The 24,214-nt window shown below is 32.6% G+C and overlaps 1 protein-coding gene across 3 annotated transcripts in view; it reads left to right on the forward strand.

Moving 5' to 3' along the window:
• The first annotated feature begins 9,286 nt into the window (after positions 1 to 9,286).
• The window catches only part of LOC129002409 (uncharacterized Golgi apparatus membrane protein-like protein CG5021), a 38,490-nt gene continuing 23,562 nt past the window's right edge, over positions 9,287 to 24,214 (forward strand). For 2 of the 3 annotated variants that reach the window (XM_054430188.1, XM_054430189.1), the window contains exons 1-3: positions 9,287 to 9,765; positions 14,340 to 14,401; positions 16,650 to 16,804. In XM_054430188.1, coding sequence (XP_054286163.1) covers positions 9,745 to 9,765; positions 14,340 to 14,401; positions 16,650 to 16,804 — 238 coding nt within the window. In that variant the 5' untranslated portion in view covers positions 9,287 to 9,744. Of the gene's footprint in view, positions 9,766 to 12,185; positions 12,281 to 14,339; positions 14,402 to 16,649; positions 16,805 to 24,214 lie in introns of all 3 variants that reach the window. The other variant, XM_054430190.1, reaches the window with a different exon arrangement.

The raw sequence follows: 24,214 nt of genomic DNA on the forward strand, positions 1-24,214 counted from the left end.
AGGTCATATCGCTAGGAACTGTAGGGTTTCTTTAAACTAGATTCCGACGTTGTCAAGGGCACACAACGTCGAACTGTAAAGTTATCGCCCAACAAAAGTATGCAAGCAACAGATGTATCCGCGAAACTGCCGCTAATTAAGGTATTGTTTGGCAACAATATAGACTGCCTATCGCTGATAGACACTGGCAGTAGTAGGTCATTGATGAGTAAAACGCTTTTTAATAAGTTGCGAAGTGCTAATTTGATCAAACAGTCAAGTAAAATTAATCAATCAGTAGAAGTCGCGAACCGCCAGAAGATAACTGTGCGGACAGAGGTCAAAGTTCATTTTAAGATAGATAATCTGTCATGGGACTACAACTTCTGGGTAGTCAATCAACTTCCGTTACAGTTAATATTGGGGTACGATTTTATGAAGTTTGCGCGAATGTCCGTGAATTTAGGTGATTCAACAGCGGAGTTTAAGTTTAGGGAGAGTGTTAAATCATATTGTTTGATAGGAGAAGGAGAGATCCCAACTTGTGATAAACCCGATTTAGGTGATTCACCGCTCACAGACGACGAACGAAATAAATTCGAAAACCTACTTCGACAGTTTAGCGACGTTGTCACAGACAAAATCGGCTTAGCCAAGACTGAGCCTTACAAAATTCGTTTTAGTAAGGATATTGTGCCATTCCGACAAAGACCTTACCACGTCCAGCCAGATAAGATGGTAATAATGAGAAATACTGTGCAACAATTATTAGATGAAGGGGTAATAGAAAAAAGTGTTTCAGAGTTTAGTTCTAGCGCCTTCCTAAGACCAAAAAAGGAACCCGGAAAATTTAGATTGGTAGTCAATTATAAAGAACTAAATAAGTTTATTGAAATGGACAGTTTCCCACAACCAGAAGTAGATAAAGTTTTTCCTTATTTTAAAGATGCTCGTTATTTCACTACACTTGATTTGAACAATAGCTATTACCAATGCCTATTACACCCTGATAGTAGGAAATACGCCGCTTTCAATGTAGGATATGCCTTATATCAGCCTCGTACTTGTCCCCAAGGAATAAAAATCGGTAGCCAGGTGTTAGGACGCATAGTCGACGAAATGCTAGGAGACTTAAAATTTAAATGTGTAATAAACTTTGTCGACGATCTCTGCATTTATAGCGCAAACCCACAGGATCATTACAATGACTTGAAAATGGTTTTGGAACGTCTAAGGGCCGCCGGACTTACAATCAAACCCAGCAAGGTCACCTTGGCAAAGAGGGGCATGCGTTTCCTGTCACACATAGTAAAGGATGGCAAACTGTATGTGGACGATACTAAAGCTGAAGTTATTAGTAATTTTCCTCGACCACGCAATTTAAAGGGTGTGCAACGATTTATCGGCATGGCTGCTTTTTATGCCAAGTTCATACCTAATTTCTCCGAAATCAGTAGACCATTGAACTACTTGAAAAAGAAAGGCGTAAGATTCAGGTGGGGTCCCGATCAACAATCTAGTTTCGACAAAATAAAGCAAACATTGTCCTCACCCGTCGTACTTCATCTTCCAGATTGGTCCAGGAGATTTATAATGTCGTGTGACGCAAGTGAAAACGCCGTAGGAATTGTCCTGGAACAGGAAATTAATGGCAATAATGTTCCAATCGCTTTTGCCAGCAAAACATTCTCAGGTGCTCAATTAAAATACAGCATGTATTTGAAGGAATTTGCCGCTGTATTGTACGGCCTGGAAAAGTTCAAGGATTATCTCACTGATAACCCATTCATCCTTAAAACCGATTGTATGGCTGTAACATATGTTATGGGCTCCGACAAGACTACTGGTATGTTAGCGCGTTGGAAACTACGATTTTCACAATTTCCATGCGAGAAAATCGAGCATTGTAGGGGCACACAAAACATAGTAAGCGACGCTCTAAGCCGGATGTTTGAAGTCAATGAACCACAACAGACTAAAACCCCAGCGCCACAAAGCAACGTTGGCCCCGACCGAGTCCAAGTCAACAAACAACAGCCGACTAAAACTCTCACACCACAAAATGATGTTGTCCCCGAACAAGTTTTCTTTCTACAACACTTCCCTGAAACCTTTGAGTCACTGAGTTCGAAACAACGCGAAGACCCACAGCTCCTCAATATTATAAATAACATCGAAGATGGAATCGACGTACCGAATTATTTTATAAAAAAGGGTATACTACGTTATCAAAAAAACCCCAGAAATCCGTCTAAAATCGTCGTTCCGACTCAAATGAGGAAAATGTTAATGAAATATTTTCACGACATTTCAATATCAGCTCACCTAGGAATAAAAAAGACTATCGGGCGAATCACACGCGAATTCACATGGGAGAAAATTTTCGACGAGGTTAAGCAATTTGTCAGATCTTGTAGCCTTTGTCAGCTGTCTAAACCAGCTCAAGCGCTAAATATTGGCCTGATGAATTCTAAACCTCCCGAAAGATGCTTTGAACGACTACACATCGATACCTTTGGACCATTAATACGAACCGCAAATGGAAATATGTACGCATTAGTTTGTGTCGATACATTTTCAAAGTTTAGTTGGATTATTCCATTAAAGAAGGCAAACACCAAAACAATCATTGCAGCGCTAAGGGAAAAATTTTTCACTCAACATGGTTTCCCAGAAATAATTGTATCTGACAACGCATCCATTTTTAAGTCAGAAATGTTTAAAAGTTTTTTGTTCAGCTTAGGGATCAAACACATCAATACTTCTGTAGCTAGGCCAAACTCAAATCAGTCAGAAAGAGTCAATCGCAATCTGAAAATAGCGTTAAAGATATTCCATTCGCAAACACAAAAACGCTGGGATGAAAATATCGCATATTTAAACATGGGTTTAAATTCAGCCGTCCACGAAACAACCAAAGCGACGCCTGCGCGAATTTTCTTAGGACGAGAAATTAATCATCCATTGCAATTACAGTGGGACATCGATCAGGAAAACGATACTGACGTTACAGAGGATTGTATCGCAAAAATCATGGATAATATTAAATCAGCCCATCGCAAAAGTAGCGCCAGATATAATAAAAATAGGAATCCATCGCCGTTCCAAGAAAACGATTTGGTATTATATAAAAGGTACATACCAAGTAATAAAGCCAACGAAGTATCGCACAAATTGACTCAAACATGGAAAGGTCCATACGTCGTAACCAATGTGTTAAGTTCAGTAAATGTCAGAATTGAATTAGTCGAGGATCCCAGTATAAATCGAGTAGTTCATGTATGCCAATTGAAAAAATATTATCAGCGGTAGGTGGATCGAATCGTATCGTATTGTTTTGTATGTGTTTAAATGTTTAAATGTGGTAACGTAAGAATCTTTATATTGTATTATATAAATATTGTTGTGAAAAATTGGAGTAACAGTGAGTGATTTCCCTGACAGTGAATAAAAATCAATGATGTGCAACGGTGTAAGTGTGCTGGGCGACTCGCAGGCCAGAAGGATGTGTGAAACATGGACTATAGACGACCCCAGTGTTGATCTCAATGCCAGTGGGACCCGAGGCGGTTGGACAACCACAGACTTAAAATCAGCATTAAGACCCATATTGCCTCATCTCCACAAAACCTGTTTTATTATCTGCTCCATAAATGATATATTCAAGAAAGTACCCCCGAATCAAACCAAATCAAATCTTAAAATCATTACAACCCTCATTAAAGCCAGCAATAGAGACATTATAATTTCGACCATTCCCCCCACCCTCAACAGAAACCCACAACATCAAAACCAAATCAAACAAATCAATGTGTTTATACAATCGTTACATAATCCGCCCAGAGTACGAGTGTTACAATTTCATAAACAATTCCAACCGTTAACTACAATAAAGAAGAATGAATACTTCAAACACACTTATAAAAACGGCAGAAGAGATATTGTCCATCTGTCGAGAGAGGGTTATCGCCTGCTTATCGCATCACTGACAACAATGTTATCGCCGCTCTCTGTCTAACCATTGTTGAGCGCCCGCCCCACCCTCCCCAGCTGACAGCACTACTATCGGACCATTGTTGGGTCACTGTGCTACTGATCCACTAGAGCCAATACACCTGTGCCACTACGCTGCCGACCAACAACAATGTACGAGCCCAGCTGTTCACCACCTCGGACAACACGCTCTGCTGATTACCACATGTGGTAAATCATAGTGTCTATTCTGTGCGCGGGATGCCTTTGTGTGTTTAATGAGGAAATGATCAGTTGGTGTCCTTGTCATAAAATAGATCATTGTAATAGTTTAGTATTGTTGTTACCATTATTTAAATTGTTGTTGCCTGATTGTTGTCGTTATTGTTGATTGTAAATTGTAATTGTGTTCATGTGTATCGTCGTGGTCCACCGGCTAGGCCAAAAATGCTCCGAGGTAGTACGATAGGTTTGACTGTCCTGGGCCGATCACGGATCATTTTTTTCTGCTAGGGGGCATTTTGTACCGATTTTGTTGTAAAAGGCAACAAATCAATACAGGTTAATGCGAAGAACAGTCAGCTGGTTTCAACAATAGATCAGTATAGACCAGAATGCACCACGCACTAAAGACGGAGAGGGGATAAGGTTTAGCCGGGCGGCCATCTGTTTAAATCAGTACTCAGTCCTTACCCAAGTCTCATCGTAGCTAGTTCGGTAAAATTGTTTATCGTTCGTGGAAATTAAATTCATTTCGCGGCGTTTGGTCGGCCAATCTTAAATTTCCTTAAAGTCGTTCAGCCTATATCCCTAAGGGATATAATTGCCTCGCGATCGGAAATTAGAATCAGTGTTTTTGTCAAAAAGTGCAAAAGTTCGTTACCGGCCAAACGCAGTCCGCCATTTGAAAATTTCTCAAACGATTCACGAGTTCAATTGATCGCGTGTTGTAGTATACCGGCTAGTTACGTTTTCCCATCCTTTCCCCTTTGTGTTATATTTGTGGACGTCCAAACTGTAAGTAATTTTGTGTATTTATTTGTTAAATTAAGATTTTCAGTGAGTCGCACTTTGGTAAATTTTCCTGTCTTGTTTTGTCAATTCATGTAGAATAAGCACATGTTCATAGGTTCGATCACAATTTGTTGATTTTTAAATCCATTCATATTGTTGCAATCCGCTTTATTTATTAGACTGTGATATTTCTATAGTATTAAGAATAAATATATGAAAATGTTTTTATAGGGTAATTCAGAGTTGCTTTGTAATATTTTTATATAGTATTTGAATTTTGCACAGAGTCATTATTAAAAGTACAATTCGTTACAGAGTGTCACAATCAGCATTTTAATTTGGGGGAATCATTTAATATCAAAGGAGGGATTAGGTTGCTGGTTCGGCTGAATCGGGAAGTGTTATCGGAGGCTGTGCCAGTTTGCATATAGACGAACCGCCAAAGTGCCAAATTAGCTATAAAACAATAAGCAACGTTCCAGTAAATATTATTACGATTAAACACAATACTGTTTAATCAGTTGACCTTCGAGAATCGACCTTCATATTTACATCGTTGGCCAACGAACAGGACTTGTTTGGCACTGGTCGTCTCAAATTAAATTAAATACCACTCCTCCGTTGACACCTTCGAGATCGGTGTGAAACCGCGCCAAATATTCCCCTTTGAATAAATCCGTTCAACATTCTCAGACAGATCAATTCCGTCTGATTGTGTCACTCAAGGTCATATTTTTATATTGCACCACACAATCAGAAACTGTCAAACTGGAATCATTGTAAATCTTAAATAATGCTTAATAAATCAAATTGTACTCACTTTTAGTTCTCAATAACCTGGTAGTTCTTTATTATATGCTATAGTATCAAATTGGTAAACAAAAGGTAATTCAGTAAATAATAGGCCACTACAAAAGATTCACCTTTTAAGTGCAACACTAAACACTAGTGTAGTAGTGAGCAAGTAAATTCGGTGTAGAATTAAGACTGGTAAATTGCTCTCATTAAAGGTATTACTTTGTTGGAAGAACTACAAACAGTGCCAAGGGCGTCCCCTAAGGACCTTTTGGGAATATTTATATTTTGCAGGGCCCACTCATATTTTTTCAATAACATCAAGCTTCCACTGCCAAAAAGCTCTGTCTGATATTTTTATTTTCTGGAGTTCTTCCAACCCAGGGGCAACCAACATTTGTAAAGATTCATTTGAGAGCATTGCAAGGAGCAAATATATTTAAATACAATATTTAAATATATAAAAGTAGTAGGAGGGAGTTGTTTTTATTTTTCTTTACAATAACAACAAACTTGCCAAAACATACAAAGATGGAAATGTGAGAATGTTAAGACCCACAAAAAGGGGCTTAAAATGTGTTCTTCTATTCACACTACAAATTAACCTCACCGCCTTCTTTTGTAAAGTAAAAATCAACCTGTTAGCATAAAAACTGTTGGCCCACAGTGAGGTACCATAGGACAAATTGATGTGGAGTCCCTTTTGTTCGCGGACGATGTTAAGATATTTGTTGAAGTATCACGCCCTGAAGACACTCTCCATCTACAAGCTAGCCTAACCACTATCCACGATTGGTGCGCTTCTCTAACAACATCCTGAACGTGTCAAAGTGCTCCAGTATGACTTCCAGTAAGATTCGCGCTCCATACATGGCTGAGTATTCCATCATACACCAACCTCTGAAGTGAGTCTCAATGGTGAAAGACTTGGGAGTGATTTTCTCATCGGACTTCTCCTTCGACGAGCATGTGGATTACTTAAAAGAGCCAACCAGTTGCTGGGCTTCCTATTTCGGGTTACCCATGGACTAACAAATGGCATTGCTTTAAAGACTCTGTATTGCTCCCTTATCCGACAGCTGTTGTAGTACGCCAGCCCAGTTTGGTCACCCTTCCACCTAGGGCCCATCAACAAACTCGAAGGGATCCTGAAGAAATAAATCAGATTTATCGGTGCCCGTCAAGGCATGCGGTACCATGAAGTCCCAGTGGCCGTCTTCCAAAACAATTTAAACCTGGTAGATCTTCACTTGAGACGAGGTGTGGCAGACCTACCTTTACCTTTACCTTTATCGGTTCTGCATCGTTGCCCAGCCATAGCTGGATAGATTGCGTTACGAAAAATTAAAACTTTAAAACTTTGACTATATACACTATATACAAGGTGGTGGATCATGATGTCCAAACTGAGTCAGGGGTTTCAAAAAAATTCCCTGATGGAGTAAAGGGGCCTAGTCTTAAACTTTCAACTCCCTAGACATGTGCGTTACGAACGCTTTAACTGGTAGGCCTCTGATCTCAACACTGAGACTATTATACAGCTTTATGGTCAGAGTGGGGAAACTATTTGCAGTCTTACTGAGTCGATGGGATGGAAGGTCAAGTTGGCTCCGTCCGGTTACGAGTATTGCAGCTATGAAGGTCACCCCTGAAGCTAAAATCATCTAAGTTTTTCTTTATGTGTACAACACACTGTTTAAGACGTACTGGCTGAACAATATCATAACTCCTAGACGCATGAAAAGATGTCTACAGTGGACGTCAGCTTTGCTAGATGTTACAATTCTGAGTGCCTTCTTCTGGAGTCTGAAGGATCTCCTTCAGACCTCCCTGAAGGTCTTCCAAAACAATTTAAACCTGCTAGATCTTCACTTGAGACGCTGTGTGGCAGACTTTGTTTTCCTCCACAAACTTCTCAATGGCCAATTTGACTGTCCCGCTTTACTTGTCGAAGTGGACCTCCGTGTGCCTTCTAGAACCCGTTCACAACTGTTCGGCAAGGAGGCACTTCAGTAGCCAATATGATTATCACGCTCCTCTTGCAAGATTTCTTCGTCTTTGTAACACTTTTGGGGCCAGTATCGACTTCTTCGGAGACATGATGTTCTAATCAAGGTTAATGATACTGTTAAGGACTGGTCAGCTGCAAATTCACTTTGTCTTAATGAACAGAAAACTCAAAACTTGGAATTTTGTTTGAGGCCATACGCCCATGAGAGTATTAATTCTGTTAAGTTTTTAGGAATTCTTCTTCAAAGCAATGTAAAATGGGATAAACATATCACAATGTTATGTAGCAAATTATCTAAGGGAACTTTTATGTTGATTAGGCTAAGATCGTTTGTGTCAACTGATATTCTCATTACAGTTTACTATGCCTACCTTCATAGTTATATATCATATGGAATTATTGTATGGGGTAATGACACCAATGTTAAGGAATTGCTAATTGAACAAAAGCGTGCTATTAAAGTCATAGCAAATGTTGACATGAGGACTCACAGTAAGCCATTGTTTAGGAAATTCAACATACTCACTGTACCTGCAATGTATATTTTTGAATGTCTGATGTTTATTAAAAGAAATTTACATACTATACCTACAAATAAAAATGTTCATAACTATTTCACTAGAAACTGTAACTCACTTAGAATTTCCCAGTGTAATTTAAAAATTGCTCTGAATTGTTTTGTTGAAATGGGAAAAAAACTGTATAATTCTCTACCCTCTCATTATAAATGTTTAGAATTTAACTGTTTTAAGAGGAACGTTAAGCACCTTTTGATTAGTATTAGTCCATATGACATAAATGAGTTTTTCCTTTATGTTAATGACCATGTATAGTATTACTAAAAATGTCTGTGATTATCTGTGGACTGTTTTATAGTTATATTTATTGTAACTAGTTGACACTGCTATGCATTGTAAAATGTTCTGGCAATAAAGATTTGATTTGATTTGATTTGACACCACAGGGACTTTTTGAAGGAAGGCTACGGTCCGGTTGACTTCCCTGCGCCAGCAACAAAATTTATTATAGGTTGTTATATTTGTTAAGTATAGATAGGTTAGAATATTTATTAATCAATGTGCATGTAAACTGGGTGGTGTTTCTTGTTCTCTTGTCTTGTTAAATGTTAAACTCTTATAAAATGTTTATTTATATATTTATCTGTTATTCATCATACATTTTTCCTGTTAAATATCTATTTATTGAATTTTATAACTGCATATTTATTTATTAATTTAAGATTATAACTAGCGTTACCAATAATTTTTGTAATGGTCTTTGACCGTTGGAATGGAAATTAAATAAAAGAAAATATATTAAACAATACTCTCCTAGGCTACCTGCACTATTACTGTATGTTAAATCATATTTTATAGTACTAACCTTTAACCACTTCAGTTTACAAATTTGGCTGTAAGGAAGTCTTTATCAGCTCAGCTGACAAACTTTGCTCTTGCTCAGTCAGTGCTCTATAATCTGTCAACGTTGGTGTTGGTGCGACGAACGTCGTCGTAAAAAACAACAAGCTTAAACGTCAAGGGAAAGCGAATCCATTGCATTTTGCATTGCATTGAAATTGAAGGTGTATGCATATTCTTTGCTCACAAGTTACTGCTATCTGCTAAATTTAAATTATTTATGGTAATATTATTTGGCATAGTTAGTATTTGTATGTCAAAATTGTATCGGTATCCATTCCTATCTGTTTGATTTTGATAAGAGTTCCGAACGAATTTAGGCCCTACGGTACTAATTTGCTAATTTCCGTTCAAGGTCTAGTAAAAACCTATTTGATCAGCAGAAATTAAAAGAGGGATCCTACTGTTAAATTTTAATTAATGAGTTGAGCTTTTTTCATAAGAATTATAATGAGTCAGTTCCACAGTTATATTATTGGACGTTTTCGTTGAAAAAAGAACATCATCAAACTTGGATTTTGCATTTTTGATATTGCCTGGTGTATGGATTGAAGTATGGATTCAGAATCTGTTCTTGTAAGTAATAGCTATGTTTGTCTTGGTTTGGTTGATCCTATGTCTCTGTTGCAGTAATTAACTTAGTATCTCAATAACAAAAATAATCAGCCAAATTACTTCATTAACTTTTTTTATAGGCCTAAATTAGACTTAGGCCTAGCCTAACCTAAACTTAAAAAAAATAGTTAAACTAAAATTAATAGCAGTGCTCAATTAATTTATCTTCTCTCCATCTTCTTCTATTCTATAAATTTTATCTCTGCGGGTACACTTCCATATCTGTTGGCACAAACAATCGAATGAGTAATATTGATTATTCGATTGTTTATTTTGATATATCGTTTGGTTAGCTAGGTTAGGTTAACCTTACATAACTAACCAAACGATATCAAATAATCGATATATCGATCGATATTTTCATTCGGTTGTTTGTGCCAACAGATAGGGAAGTGTACCCATCTCTGCCCATAGGCAATTGTGCCTAGCAAGATTAAACAGGGTTGGTACGGTCAGGGAAAACCTGGAAAAGTCAGGGAATTTGGTTGGTCTGGAAAAGTCAGGGAATTGTGAAAAAAATTCTGAGATTTAGGCTATCCTGAAAGACTACTTTTTTTACAGAAATGGCACATAGGTACTGCACCTAAACATATTTTAATCAGGGTGATGACTAATGGCAAAAAGAATGACATAAGCACTGATGCACATTTTTATATCGATAGCCTAGTTATTTATCGGTACGGGGAGGGAAACAATATGTAAGTTACATAGTTTGAAACAAGTTTTGTATTTGGGAGTGATTAAATAATTTAACTTGAATACTTATTTACATTTTAGCGAATTTCCCATATAGGGAATAAGCTATTACCGTAGTACTCATGGTAAGACCTGGACCTGAGACCGATGTACTTTTTCGTTTTGAGGTCCCTAGAGGCCAAAAACACCCCATTCAAATTCATGTTAGGTGTGTCCGTTGGCACAATAACTCTAGCAAAAATGATCTGATTTTGACATTTGGTACAAACGTGTAAACCTTCATTTATTTGAACGAGTTCGTGAACCAGCATGATCGGATTATGGGAACGGGGTTTTATGGGGTAAAAATAGGGTTTTCCCATTTTGACCTTATAAACACAAAACTTTCTCAATTTCTTTCCAAACCACTTTGTAGAGCTTATAATTAAACATTTTCGGGGAAGGAACCCCCCCCTCACAATCCAGGGGGTTCTTCCGTACCCCCTAGCCACCCTTATGTAATAGCTAGATGAGAACTCATACCCTTGGGGTAACAGATGAAGAACCGGTAAGAAATAAAAGGTAGGCTAAGACCTAAACAAATAATTTTGGGCTTTTTCTATTTGATGATTTGTCTGTTCTGTAGCCCGGGATCTACTTAACTTTAAGTTAAATCCTATCTACGAAGCTTTACAAAGGACCAGAATACTAAGTTTCCAGACAAAAATATCATTATTAACTTTAAGGCAAATGGTAGGGCCTACTTTTCTAGGCCATAGCCTATTCTAGTTTCTTATCTTCATTTAATCTACACACAATGATAGGCCTTATCAGATACTCTTATTTAAGGTTGTAAACTATAGTTATTTCTGTAGGCTTAACCAAGGCCTATAGTTAGCCTATAATTCTATCACACAAAAAAACATATCAAAAATAGGCTACATCAGGCTACACTTACACATCCCCTTGTCTTGTTAAGGGGATGTTGGTAAAAAAAGTAGCAGGTAAATCTGAGCAATTACTTGGTCAACCCCAAACTTGTTCATATTTTACTACGGTCATAAGGTTGTTCTCAGAAAACAAGAAACATATAATTCAAGCCCCGCAAGGTTATGAATTAACCTAACATAACGGGCCTTCCGCGCATCTCCTGCAAGCCACTGTTATCGCGTGGACTTTGAACCTTCTTATCGCTCGGCAACCTGTACGATGGCCTTGCGGGGTTTGAATTATATGTTTCTTGTTTTCTGAGAACATCCTTATGACCGTAGTAAAATATGAAAAAGTTTGGGGTTGACCAAGTAATTGCTCAGAATTACCAAGTAGCACTACCTAATAAAAATAGTAGCCTAATACTTTTAACTTATTAACATTTATTTTTAAATTTTACTGTCTTTTTACCTTTTTCAATACAGTATTTAGAGAAGTTTTGTGTCAGTTTAAAGCCAGGCCTACTTTTAACTTTATTCATTATTCTAATAACAAATAACCTATTAGGCACAATCAGAGTGACAAGTGTTTTATCCATGATTGCTTATTCACATAGGCCTACCAGTTCTAAATTAGTTCATAAGCTAAGTTATGTATTCTGAGTGCATGGTATTTTTAAGGCCTAAACCGGATTCCCTTCTTTTCCCTCTTTATCCCCTTTTACAATCAATTGTGGTTATAAAGACATTTTTAAACACAAAAAATTGTGATTTCAGCTTTCTTTTAAGAGTAAATTTTAGCATCACTGAGTGAAAGAAATTTTTCATTTCATCATCGTCTCACAAAGAGCCACTGAGGATTACGCAAGATGGTTGGTATTTAAAACATTTAGCCTACTTGGTGGTGGCGGGTATTTTCTAAGGTCCATAAACCTAGCCTATGAGCTTTCTTAAATTAAAAAAAAATCCTAATCAGAAGGATTTTTTCTTCAGCTAGACAAGTGTATCAATACTAAACGTCATGTGTGGCATTTCATTACAGACATTTTTAAATCTTCCTCTCGGCAATTTTGATGTAACTTACCTACTTATTAAGCTTCTAGCATAAATACTGTACAGTTACACAAACTTGGCCTAATTGGGGCTTGACAGTACTGTAGGCCTACCGAGTTTGAGAAATGCCTGGTAATTTTGATGAGGCCTAAATCCTACTAATACTAAGCCGTACTTGTATCAAACTTTATTTCTCGTATTCAGATAACGGTGTGTATTTAAAACACCATAGCATTGACATAAATTCAACTTATTGAAGAAAATACAGCATGGCTTATTTTTATAAAAAAGTCTGTGGTGCTGAATGACTGGCTAGCACTAGTGACTCATATATTCACACGTTTAAGTTTCCAAAATTTTACTATAATTTGCTGTTCAAAGAATTCCTTGTAAAAAATAATTAAAATGATACTTTAAACCCACAGTCCCTAACATTTTAAAATTTGCATGGCTTTGATATTTTTAAGTCTTTTTTAACATGACTCTTTATCTTTGTATGTCTTTTGAGTTCTTACTATCCTGATTTGATCCTGTAAATTTTCCACTATCAAAAGAGGTATGGTATATTTTTTAGCCTATTTAGTATGACGTATAGTTAAAAAAACAAAGAGGTGTAACTTAATTATTATGTTTCCGTAAAATATATTTGACATCTGTGAAAACCTGTTTGTTTTTGGCCTGACATTTTGATACAGACAAGTGGGATGACGTTGGGTTTGGGGTGACATTTGCATTTTTGAAAAAAGTGTTCTAATCGTTATCACTAACATAAATGTTTTGTTCTAGAAGGTTTACAATCACACCAAAAATAGTTTAGAATGTCTAGTTTTTGTAGTAGGTAGGCCTACAGTTTAAAACCTTAAAAAATATAGAAACTGACTCTACTCTTTTCCCTCGAAAAAGGAGACCTAAAAAATTACGGGTCCTCAGAAAAAGTTCTAACACACTCAATAAATTGTACCAAACAGATAATTAGACATATTCTCAAGTAGAAATTCTCTGAATTTTAAGCCTCTGGCCTTAATAGGAGCTGAGTTAGTCATTGAAAAAAGGGTCGACTTTGGGAAAACAGAGGTGACTTTGGGTTACTCATAGAATACACCCGATGACTGGCTTTTTCTTGGTTATTCTCTGCAAACTTGTACAACCATGCATGCTATGATTTTTTTGCTTGTTTTATATTGTCTCTTTTATTTGTTCTTAAATCTTTTTCACAGGGATTTGCTTGCAGGTTGCAATTTCGAATGTACAGTAGAGAATTAATCAACCCATTTTTAAGTTTAAATTTTTCTGTTGCATTCGTTAGTCAATTATATCATCCTATTTCAGTACATCCTTAGTTTAAATCATTATTCCTCTTTGTTTTTTTTTAATTGACTTTTTACAATCTTTGCCGCTAAATGTGCTCATCCCATGCATTTATGCATGTATATAAATTGTCGTAACTTTTTCCATTTATGCTAACTCCAGACATTTGATAAAAAATACTCAAAAAAGGGCAAATTCTTGGCTTTTAGAAAATACCACCAAATTCACCCCTTACTTGGTGACATTGGTGTTACAGTGTAAAAACCATGGCTACCCAATGTCACCCTAAATCACGAGCTGACTGGGCCATACATAGGCCCCCCTCAAAATATTTCAATAAGAATAAAAGCTTGACCCAAAGTCACCCAATTTGACTGTAGCATAAGTTATCGAAATGTAATGCTTCAACCTCTATGCTGAAAAAAAAAACATTATAATAAATTCGTGGTTATCCTAAATTAATTATTCTGCAAAAAAGCTGTCAAATATATATTACAAGCTAATGCTAGTAAGATTTTCTCATAGGGATTCACCAAAATATGTATAATAATGTATAAGCTATAATTTCAGGCACCTCTGATTGATGATGACACATTGGGTTTTGGTGAAGAGGAGAACGCCGGTAAACTTACGTGAGTAAATTTGTTTTCTTGAATGATTCTTTAAAAAATAAGATTTTATTGTTTTATATATCTTAAAAACTAATTACAGTAGAACACCGGTTAGGTATCCGAATGCTAGTTTTTTCATCTGAAACGTGCTTTAAGCAAAATCGCTGCCAAAGACGGTGAATTCAAATTTACTGCCGGATGCCAACATTACGAGAGCGGCCGGCAGGACTGGCAGGAGCACACACGGCACAATGCTTCACGCAAAACTCAGCGACATGGTAGATTGTGCTGTCACCTAGGCTACACATGTATACACATAACCTCACTTTGTGTCAGTGACATCAGTGATTGTTGTTTGTACAATGTGTGTCATTAAAAATTCCTCTCCATTTCCTGTTTTAGTCTCTCCAAAACAGTGTTTTATTTGCAACCACCGATTAAACATTGTGGTAGATTAAGTAAGGATTTTATCTTATCTAACAAGGGCAGGCTGAGATCATGAAGCACTTCATCCGAAAATCAAATTCTTGTGCACCCCAGACAATTGTTTTCTTGATTACCGGTACCTTACAAGTTCAGGCGTCCAATGAATGTCTCTAGCTTCCCAATTAGTTCATCCTCGGGAAGATATCTTCCTCTAGCCACATTACCAAGAGTTATTATTCTAGCATCAGAGAGCTGGTCACAATAAAAGAGCAGGTGATTGGCTGTTTCCTCTGACCCATCACAGTGCCTACAGATCGGTTCACCATCAAATAAGCCCTCCCGCTGTAAATGTTTCCTGAATCGCCCGTGACCAGTTATCAGTTCTACAATTAATTTGATTCTTATGGTCCATCTCTCAAGAGGTCAGAGCCAACCTTTTTAGAAGGCCTTAACAGAGTAAGCTTTGCTGACTCTAAGAAGGGGAGTATCAACCCAGCGTTTGCGGTGCTTTTCTTTGGCTCATGACGCAATCGAAGAACATGCGCTATTTCGTGAAATGCCACAGAAGGGTTGTATAAAACCCCTGATAGCTGGTAACTATCATTGTTGCTGCAGAGGCAGTCTTTGCCACTCTGTCTGCAGCTTCATTTCCTTTTATGCCTGAGTGCCCAGGCACCCAGCAGAGATCATAAGCGTAAGATCATTTCTCCTACCCAACTCAGACACAGAAGCAAGGCAATCCCACACGAGCCTTGAGTTGAATTCATAAGAGTTTAGTGCTTTTAAGGTGGGAAGATGTTCTCGAGCCCAAACCAAGATGGCAGTGACCTCCCCTTGAAAAACAGTTGGGTACACACCCCCATGGGAAGACAAATGCCAGTGCCTTCATTTATCCAATGCACACCTGCTCCAGTGCCCCCATTTTTGGTCATAGAACCATCAGTATAGCATTCTAAATCACCTGTAGGGATGGGCCCTTTTCCGCCAGACCAATCCTTCCTATCTGGTATTAGTACTTCGAAAGGCTTTCCAAAGGAGTGTTTTTTGGAGATCTGAAGGCAGTCCAACTCATCATTGTGTACCACCTGAACAATTTTGGAGTGCCCTTTATTGTTTCCTGTGGTTATCCATAAGTTTACACAGCTAAGGCGTAGAACTGATTTTCTTGCTACCACCTAGATAAAAATGTCGATGGGTAGCATATCAAGCATACAATCTAGGGCCGCTCCAGGACAGCTGCTTACTGCCCCAGTTATCATTATAAGAGCAAGCCTCTGAACTCCTGCTAAAGCTTTGACAGCTGCAGTAGATTCCATCTTAGGCCACCACACAAGCGAACCATATGTCAAGTCAGGTCGGACATTGCATTACTTAATTGCATTACTGAGTGTGCTATTCTATATTGCTCTATGTACAGTAACTAAAGATGATCACGGTGATATGGTCAGATATGCCGAAGATCTTGGTGATATCAACACCTGTGCTGACGATCACGGTAGCAATACAGTAAATTAAAGCTTCTACAATGATTGTAAATATTGTTCGTTGCTCAAATAAATTATATAGGTACTTTATGCCAAGGCTGAAGGATTTTAATTACGCTTCACAAAGAAATACAGGCATTTTTCGTTGATGATCGATTATCTGAAAGTTGATTATCCGAAAACCTTTCTACCCCAATTGTTTTGTAATAACTGTAATGCTGTACCTTAATTATGATTGCTGTATAAAGTGAAATAATTTCATGTACGGTAAGGCTATTACGAGTTGCAAATTGCAATACAGTTTTATGAAAGTTAATATGCATATTAATCTTGTAAAATGTTTGTATCATATTTCCCAGGCACCCATATGTAACGTTCTTCCACCTGTTTTTCCGAGGCACTGCTCTCGTCATGTACTTGCTGTGTGGATGGTTCAGTAAGAGTTTCATCACCAGTTTTGTCATTATTGTTTTGCTATTATCTATGGACTTTTGGACTGTCAAGAATATTACAGGTGGGTTTCTTAAAATTGTACATATGATGATACTTAGTTGTTGTACGATTCATTTGTTTGTTTAACATAACAGGACCGATTGTAGACAAAACCCTTGATACATTTTAAATGTAGATTATATTTTTGGTGCTTTTTAAATTGATTAGTGAAATAGTATATTTTGTACCTAGGGACAAAATGAGGTTTTGCTGGCTCAAGATGGTTTTTATGTTTAAGATGAAACCATTACGGTCCGTAGCACGAACGCTATTTATCACCATACTATACCCTATAGTAGATAGTAATGTACCAATCCTAGACCAAAAAAGGAAGACTTTAATAATTTAATGAAATTTGTTGTTTTTCAATACTAATATGTTAAATTTTTGCCACTTTTAGGCCAATTTCTAACATTTTCATATTTTTCTAGAAAAAGTATATAATTTTGATGAAATTTTCATGAATATGTCTATACTTTCCATAAAATTGACTACAAAACAAAATGTTTTTAAAAACAAGTAAAATTTTAAAATTTAATGAGTAGTTTTTATACAAATTTAACTAAAACAGTTTCTTTATCTTTGAATGTTTTAATTTCAGTAATAATTAAGTGTAAATCTTTTTTATTTAATTCTTTAATTGTTTTTTCATCAAATATATTAATAAATCTATGAGGCAAATGAACTTTACATTTTTCTAATTCAACAATAACTGTTGGTCCATATTTATCTTTAACTTTTTCAAATTTTTCTATTTTATATTTTGTATTCAATTCTAAACTTTTTATTGGTTTATATTCTTTGAATTTACATTCTCCAATATTATTAATCTCTTCTAGTAGATCCATTTATTACAAAAATAATTATAGAAATTTTAAACAGTTAATAATTGAAATATATGAAAAGAATTTTAAATAATAAATTCCATAAATTTAATAATTTATTTAATAATTAAACCTTAAATAAACCTTTACAAACTTGTTTTTTTAATCAATTAATCTACTTCAAGATTTTTATGATATAAAAAACTTTAATAATTTTGATAAATTTCATATTTTTTAATAGTTTATTTAATAATTAAACCTTTATAAACTCATTTTTAATCATTAACGCGTCGCGATTTTTGCGACGCGTCAAATATTTAATAAATTCCATAAATTTAATAATTTATTTGATAATTAAACCTTAAATAAACCTTTACAAACTTGTTTTTTTAATCAATTAATCTACTTCAAGATTTTTATGATATAAAAAACTTTAATAATTTTGATAAATTTCATATTTTTTAATAGTTTATTTAATAATTAAACCTTTATAAACTCATTTTTAATCATTTATTAACGCGTCGCGATTTTTGCGACGCGTCAAATATTTAATAAATTCCATAAATTTAATAATTTATTTGATAATTAAACCTTAAATAAACCTTTACAAACTTGTTTTTTTAATCAATTAATCTACTCTAAGATTTTTATGGTATTAAAAAACATGAAATTTATTAAAATTATTAAAGTTTTTTTATACCAAAAAAATCTTAGAGTAGATTAATTGATTAAAAAAACAAGTTTGTAAAGGTTTATTTAAGGTTTAATTATCAAATAAATTATTAAATTTATGGAATTTATTAAATATTTGACGCGTCGCAAAAATCGCGACGCGTTAATAAATGATTAAAAATGAGTTTATAAAGGTTTAATTATTAAATAAACTATTAAAAAATATGAAATTTATCAAAATTATTAAAGTTTTTTATATCATAAAAATCTTGAAGTAGATTAATTGATTAAAAAAACAAGTTTGTAAAGGTTTATTTAAGGTTTAATTATCAAATAAATTATTAAATTTATGGAATTTATTAAATATTTGACGCGTCGCAAAAATCGCGACGCGTTAATAAATGATTAAAAATGAGTTTATAAAGGTTTAATTATTAAATAAACTATTAAAAAATATGAAATTTATCAAAATTATTAAAGTTTTTTATATCATAAAAATCTTGAAGTAGATTAATTGATTAAAAAAACAAGTTTGTAAAGGTTTATTTAAGGTTTAATTATCAAATAAATTATTAAATTTATGGAATTTATTAAATATTTGACGCGTCGCAAAAATCGCGACGCGTTAATAAATGATTAAAAATGAGTTTATAAAGGTTTAATTATTAAATAAACTATTAAAACATATGAAATTTATCAAAATTATTAAAGTTTTTTATATCATAAAAATCATGATGTAGTTTAATTGATTAAAAAAACAAGTTTATAAAGGTTTATTTAAGGTTTAATTATCAAAAATATCTTTTTATATATTTCAATTGTGAAATCATAAAAATGTTAACAAAATGATAATCTTAAGATAAAAAGATAAGTATTGATTTAAATTGAAAATAAATATCACCAATGAAAAGCTTGTTAAAAATTAATGCTATTTCATATATTATACATTTCTGTACGATTAAAGATAATGTAAAAATCAACAAAAACAAATTGCGTTGTAAATATAATGTTATTGAAGGAATATTAGTCTATGGCCTAATTTGTTTGGTCGATCTTTTTATGAAAATAAGTGATTGAATAAAATAATAACCAGTTGAATGTTAGTAAATTGCAGTGTGGATTAAAATAATTATTTTGATTTATCTAAACTAATCGAAAAGTATTTTATAATTAATGCTTAAAATGTATAATCAATGGTTAAATAGTTAGCTAATGAAACTAGCCGATTGAACAAAAAAAAGTGTCAAGTTAGCAAAAATCTCGTCATTAGCTATCATAATGGGTGTGGCTCTGTCGACTGGCTGATTTTCTATGTATATTCTCATTTTGTTTTATGAAGAAATATTTAAAATAAGAGTTTATTGATGGTAAAAGTTTATTATTTATTGATTGAAGATGAAGTATAAAGAAGATTAACTATGAAAATTGTGAAACTATCGTGTTGTGAAGTGAAATGTGTTTGAAGTGTTCATCACCATATTTGGATTGTTCAAGTGTTTTTAACTAATATTTTAATAAGTAAAAGTGATTTATTGAACTATTTATAGACTATTTTTATTGTTTGTAATCATAACTTGTTTATAAAACAATCAGAATTTTCAAGGTCAAGTGATTGCTGCTTTGTTTGATAGTTTTTTGCCAAACCATATGATATTCAAGGACAGTGTGCTTCTAAAGCACGCTTTGATAAATCTGAATTGTACAGTAAATATTTTGTGTAAAAAAATTTAAGTGACTGTGCTGTTCTATTTGACAGTTTTTTTTTTTTTTTTTTGCCAAACCAAATGATGTTTAACGAAAGCGTGCATTGAATGCACGCTTTGATAAATCTGAAATGTTCAGTAAATATTATTTGTTTATGTTTGTGTGAGTTATTTTGAATTCCTATTCAGTAATTTAACTGTTAATATCGAATGTTTCAACTTATTATTCGATTGTTAGTATCGAATGAAATTATTTGAAATATATTGTATGTTATAACTTGAGTGTTTTTAAACCAATCTTAACCAAATTTGAAACATACACTCATTGAATATTAAAGAATGTTTTTGACTTATGTTAAGGGTAGTTTCATCCCTTATTTTGTATTTTATTTATAAAAATGTAAAAAATTATTGAATAATTCTAAAACTTAAAAATTATGAAAAATTATGTTTAAAATCAATGTTTTTACTAAAATTTTCCAATTTAGGGTGAACTACCCTTAAACTAAAAACCTTAATAACTTCTTTGTTTTTAAAGATATTTTCATGAAATTTGGTATGATATATCTATAAGGTAAGTACAAATTTATTAAATAATAAAATTTAAAATATTTATTTCTTGTGACCTTGAAAATCAAAAATTTTTATTTATTAATATTTTTTTATGAAACAAATTTTAAATTAACAATAGTAGTCTCATTATTCATAAAATATAATAATATTTTGAAAAATATGTCAAAAAGTAGTAAATAAATGGTGGTTTTATAATAATTTTATTTGATTTCAGTTATATCATTTTTAATCACATTATACTCTAATAATCTTTCAGACACAACAACCACATAGCAATTAGTTTTACTAGCAACAGTTATATCATAATCAAAATCCATATTTATAATAATATCATTCTTTGAACCAGAAATATTAACAGGAGTTTTTGTTGTATCAATCACATATAATGGTCTATTTTCAATGAATTCTGTTGGATCATAATACATTTCACTATTGTTATAATAAACCTTTTTATAATCTTGATACATTTGATATACAATTCTAAATTTTTCATTATTTATATCTAGATTTATTAATTCATCAGGATAATAGTGACCATTTAATTTTACTCTAATATTTTTAATATACATACTATCAAATTTTGAAGTGTCATATAATTGATCATTAGTTCTACCTTTTTGAAAACCAATTATTATAAATTTTGGATTATAGATGTTTCGATAAATATTTGTTATATCAAAACTAACTGTTTTTCCAGTTATTGTCTTTTGTTCAATACATTGCCAATGATTAAAGTGAAATAGTATTTTTTCTTTTTTAGTTATTTCATTAATATATTGAATTTTACTTGTAGTTTTATACTCAATTATTGGAACTCTAATGAAAAAGTCATCAATAATTACTTTTCCAACACCTGGTAATGTAGTATCATCAAAAGTTCCATCAACTTTTTTAGTTTTCCATCTAAAAATAGCATCATTATCTTCAGATCTAACAAAACATATATTGAATCCTCCTTTGTATATTGGAACATTAACATTTTCAAAGAAACCTAATCCAAAATGTGATAGATTACCCACAGCTTCAAATGTTTTTTTGAAATCTGATTGAAATCCATTACAAATGTTGGATACTGCTTCTGTTTTTGAATAAGTAACAGTACCTTTTATTGTACTCAATTGTCCAGGATATTCAATTTCCTCAATTAATTTATTATGTTTTCTAATTTCAATTTTTGAAAATAAGAATGGTACAAAATTATTAATCAACTTTACATTATCTGTAGCACCATAGTCTCTATCATCAGATTTTTTTAGTGTTCCTGAAATATAAAATTGAAATTTAGATGTACAAAAACCATCTCCAAAATCAATATTAAATTCAGTTTTTTTTGTTTGGTTCATTCAAATGTAGTTTAGATAAAGGATAAAAATTTTTATATTCAGCTCTTTCAATTTCATAAGTATTAGCCATTTATTAAGGAGAAATTTATGAAAAAAATATGGAAAGAAAAAGGTTTTTTAAAACCAGTAAAATTTTTGTAATAAAGAATAGTTTTATAAATCTTTTTGGAATAATTTAATCAATCTCGTCATAATCCATTTTTTCTTTAAACTGTTCAATATTCAGTGCATGATCTATGATGAATTTTGCTGATATATTTTGATATTGTAACACTATTTCCCAATCCAAATCATTTTTATATTTATCAATAAAATCTTCATCTAAATTTTGATACTTACAAACCAAATTAATATAAGCATTAAGTTGATAATTAATAAACTCATCAATAAATTGTATACTTAATGTTTGATATTGTGCAATTTTTTCCCAATTTAGTTTATTTTGAAACAATCTGATCATATCTTCATTCAATTCATATTTTTCTGAAATAATATCCCAATCTTCATTGGTTAATAGAAATTGGTTTCTGATAATGAAATAATCAAATGAATTATATAGAGCCATTTATTAGGAGGAAATTTTTGTAAAACTACTTTTCTTTGAATTACATATACAACATTTTGCTTTAACCATATTTTTATTTTTTAATTTTATTGTTTGAATGTCTTTAGAATTGGTTTTTTGTTTACATTTAAGACAGTAAATAAACTCCATTTATATAGTAAAAATTATTGATCTTCTTGGTTTTCTGTATTAAGTTTATCTTCTAATATTTGTGCTAATCCAGCAGTTACTAATCTTATTTTTTCAGCAAGTTTATCTTCAAGTTGTTTTTCTAAATCTTCAACATACATTTTTAGATTAAATAATGAATTAACCAATTCATTTAAATCCTGTTTAGTTTTTGAATGATCATTACCAACCTTAATAATAGAATTTAAAACTTCATTTAACTCAGATTTTATAACAACATCATAATCATTAATACTTGGTTTTACATTAACAATTCTTCTAGAATTAATACTTAAATAATTTTTAGATAAACTAATAGCATTAACCAAATTATTAGTTTTCTTAATATGGTTTTTTAAATCCTTATTAATATCATTAAAAATGGAATTTAATTTTGAATTAATATAATCATTTTTTACTTCAATTAAATCTTTTTTCTGTCTACCAAATAGATCAAATATATTTAATGAATCCATATTTATTAAGAATTAATTTATTGATTATGTTATCAAATCTTGTATTTTTATTCAACTCATTTAATACAAAAACACACAAATGACCACATATAGGTGGATCATCATAATTTTGAATTTGTGAATCATTAAAAAATATATTGTCTTTTCCTAAATATTTAACAATTTCCTTAAAAGGTTTATTAACAATTTTTCCATAAGAATCAAAGTAATATTTAATTTTATCTTTTTTATAATAACATATCCAATGAGTTCCATTACCAGAAAATGAATCTAAATTGACTATACCACATTCAAATTTATTAACAGTTTTTGGAAGCATATCTCTCATAAAAACACCTCTAAAATTCTTAATATTTTGACATAATTTTTCTAAATCAGCTAAAGTCAATGGGTTGAAATTTTTTTCTTAACATATTTTAATGTTTTTTCATCTAATCCAGATCCTTTTACATTAGCTAATTCTTGATCTAACCAATTTATAAATTCTCTAAATTTTGGAATAACATTGTCTTTTACTACTTTAGCTCCTCTTCTAACTTTTGGTGTTAAACTATTTATGCCAGGAATATAATCAGCAACATTTAATATTTCATTTAATAAACCACCATCTTTCATTTGTTTAAGTTGATTATAAGAAAATTCAAGTCTTAATCCAGTATTTAATTTTTTATGTTTTTCTAATTTATTCAATTGTCTTTTAGTTAATAATAATACATCATTACCATTTTTAAATTGATCTATTTCAAATTGTATAGTCAAATTTTTATTTTTCTTAAAAGCAGATTTAATTTTAGATATTTGATAATCAGTTAAATTTACCTTAACTTTCTCCATTTATATAGGTTAAAATTTTAATCCTATTTCTAATCCCATTCCAAATTTTCTTTTTAACCACATAGCACCTGATGTTGGTAAAGCAACTAATCTTTCACCTATATCATGATCACTAGATGTTGCTATATCCCATGCTTTATCTTGTAATATTTTATCAGCAATATCATTTCTAGATTCTGTATCTTTATGATCTCTATAAAATATATCATATTCTTTAGCAGCTTTATCTAAATCATTTATTCCAGGATCACCTCTTTTTAATCTTTTTTGTAGC

Source organism: Macrosteles quadrilineatus, unplaced genomic scaffold, assembly GCF_028750875.1.
Source record: "Macrosteles quadrilineatus isolate MER2022 unplaced genomic scaffold, UCM_ALF_1.0 Scaffold_9__3_contigs__length_116548681, whole genome shotgun sequence".
NCBI lineage: Eukaryota > Metazoa > Arthropoda > Insecta > Hemiptera > Cicadellidae > Macrosteles > Macrosteles quadrilineatus.